General features: G+C 38.1%; 1 protein-coding gene across 1 annotated transcript in view; it reads left to right on the plus strand.

Annotated features, from left to right (window-relative positions):
• Dpy19l3 (dpy-19-like 3 (C. elegans)) overlaps nt 1-2454 on the plus strand; it is a 44371-nt gene that overhangs the window by 22620 nt on the left and 19297 nt on the right. Inside the window, exons 9-10 of the mRNA XM_013026154.1 lie at nt 1812-1913; nt 2013-2044. Of these exons, the coding sequence (XP_012881608.1) occupies nt 1812-1913; nt 2013-2044 (134 nt within the window). The remainder of the gene's footprint in view (nt 1-1811; nt 1914-2012; nt 2045-2454) is intronic.

Genomic DNA, 2454 nt, shown 5'->3' on the forward strand with positions numbered 1-2454 from the left:
AAAAAAAAAAAAAGTTACATGAACAAGGTAATAAGTACATTTCCTATTGAGCATTGTTGCCTCCTCCTTTATTTTCCCCAACCATCCTTTCCCTCCCACCTCCACAAATCCCCTCCCCCTACATCTCATAGTTACAATGGGTCAACCTGTATCCTTATTTAAGCATTTTGGGTTTTTTTCCCTTCCCCTCCCTGAATTAGAGAATTGTATATACAAGATGCAGGGCACGAACATCAAATACAGTGAAAATAGGGGTTATACTGTGGGGGAGAACATACAAAGCAACAAAAAAATCACATGGTACATTATAAATACATTAGAAACAACTGAGGGATATTTTTGTCCTTAATCCAGTAGAGCCTTACTTCCCAACAGCCCCCAAGTGAATTTTGACCCAGTTACCCATTAAAAGCACAAGTCGCATTATTTGCTTTGGTTTTGGGGGGGTGGGGTTTGTTTGTTTTGGTTTGGCTTTTTTGCTGGTCCTCTTAAGTTCATCCTGCACACTCTTAGCTTTTTTCTTCAAGACTGGTACTTTACCACTTGAGCCACACCCATACTTCTGGCTTTGTTGGTTTATTGGAGGTAAGAGTCTCATCTGCCTGGGTTTACCATCAAATCTAAATCCTCGGATCTTAGCCTTCGACTGTTGAGAATCCTGCACCTTCACTTCATATTGGCAATTACTGTTTCTCATAGGATTAAAGCCTGAATTTAATTCAGGGATTAGCCACAGATGCTTAGTTAAATGTCATTGATTTCGCATTGAAATGAAAGAGCCTGCCGCTGGTGAAAACTTGTTCCTTGGTCATTCGATTTGGTAGGCACCATTTTGTTGCTTAATTATAATTACACCGTCTTTTCTCCATCTTTCCTTACTCTATTATTGATTTTCTAACTGAATTAAAATTAACTATCTTAGGCTGGCACCAGTGGTAGAGAGCTAGCCTTGAGCTAAAGAAGCTCAGGGATAGCAAGTGCACAGGCCCGGGTTCAAGCCCCAGGACCAACATACACACACACACACACACACACGCACACGCACACGCACACATGCAAGCACGCACACAAATTAACTCTCTTTTAGAGTTAAGAATCCAAATAGCTTTAGAAATATAAGACCTTTTCCAACCAGGTGTGGTGGTATATGCCTGTAATCCCAGCTACTCTGGGATGCAAATTAATAGAAGGTTGGTTTAAGGCCTGCCCAGCTGGATGTACAAAACCATATGATAACAAAATAGGATGCAAGTGTGACTCAAATGGCAGAGTGCTTATACAGCAAATGGGCAGCCCTGAGTCCAATCTCCAGAACCATAAATAATAATAATAAATAAGCAAGGAATATTTCCTAAAGTCTTATAAAATCATGTTTGGTCTAGCTCTGGTAGATCATGCTGTACTCTTAGCTTCTTAGGAGGCTGAAACCTAAAGATGAAGATAAAAAGGCAGCTCAGGCTGGAAAATCCATGGAACTCTTATTTCCACTTACCCACCAAAAAAGCCAGAAGTGGAGGTGTGGCTCAAGTAGTAGAACACCAGCCTTGGATGAAAAAGCTAAAGGACAGTGCCCAGGCCCTGAGATCAAGTCTCAATATTAGCACGCGCACACACACACACACACACACACACACATTTCCTCATCTTACAAATGTTCCTCTTAAGGGAATGGTTGAATAGAAAAATAGAAATGTTAATATGGCATATATATCCTAATGATATCATCATTTAAATCCTTATGTAATCTCATCTTCTGTTTATGAAGTTATAGTAAAACTTAAGAATTAAAATACATCTCTTTTAATTTCTAGAAAAACCTAAAAACGGGGACTTTTCTTACTAGGATTGGGAAACTTCTGCTACATTTACTTACAGTTTTTTGTTTGACGCTTTTTCTCAACAATGTTATTAAGGTAAGTTGATAGTGACATATTTAATGTATTTTTGATTACTTCTGGCACTGGAGACAGTTTTTACAACACTTCAAGTAATTAAATTCTTGTTTTTTTAAGCTGATTAGCTCCAGGCTTTGTTTTAACTTCTGGTAAAGATGATGATTTTGTTGGTTTAATCATTCATTTTTTTCCTCTTTAATTTTTTTCTTAGTATGACTTAATTGTATGGCAGGGTTTCATTGTGATATTTTCATACATGCATGTAATGTGCTTTGATTAAATTGACTATATTTCTCTTCTTTTTTTTTTTTTTTTTTGAGATGGTACTGGGCTTGAACTCAGGACGTAGATGCTGTCCCTTAGCTTTTTCACTCAAGGCTAACACTTTACCATTTGACACACAACTCACCTTCCAGCCATTTGGCAGTTAGAGATAAGAACTCACAAACTTTTTTTGCCTGAGCTGACTTTGAACCATGAATATCAGAATCAGCCTCCTGATTATCTAGGATTACAGATTTGAACTGTCAGCACCCAGCTTGCTCACATATGGATTGGG

Source organism: Dipodomys ordii, unplaced genomic scaffold, assembly GCF_000151885.1.
Source record: "Dipodomys ordii isolate 6190 unplaced genomic scaffold, Dord_2.0 Scaffold92, whole genome shotgun sequence".
NCBI classification, from domain to species: Eukaryota; Metazoa; Chordata; class Mammalia; order Rodentia; family Heteromyidae; genus Dipodomys; species Dipodomys ordii.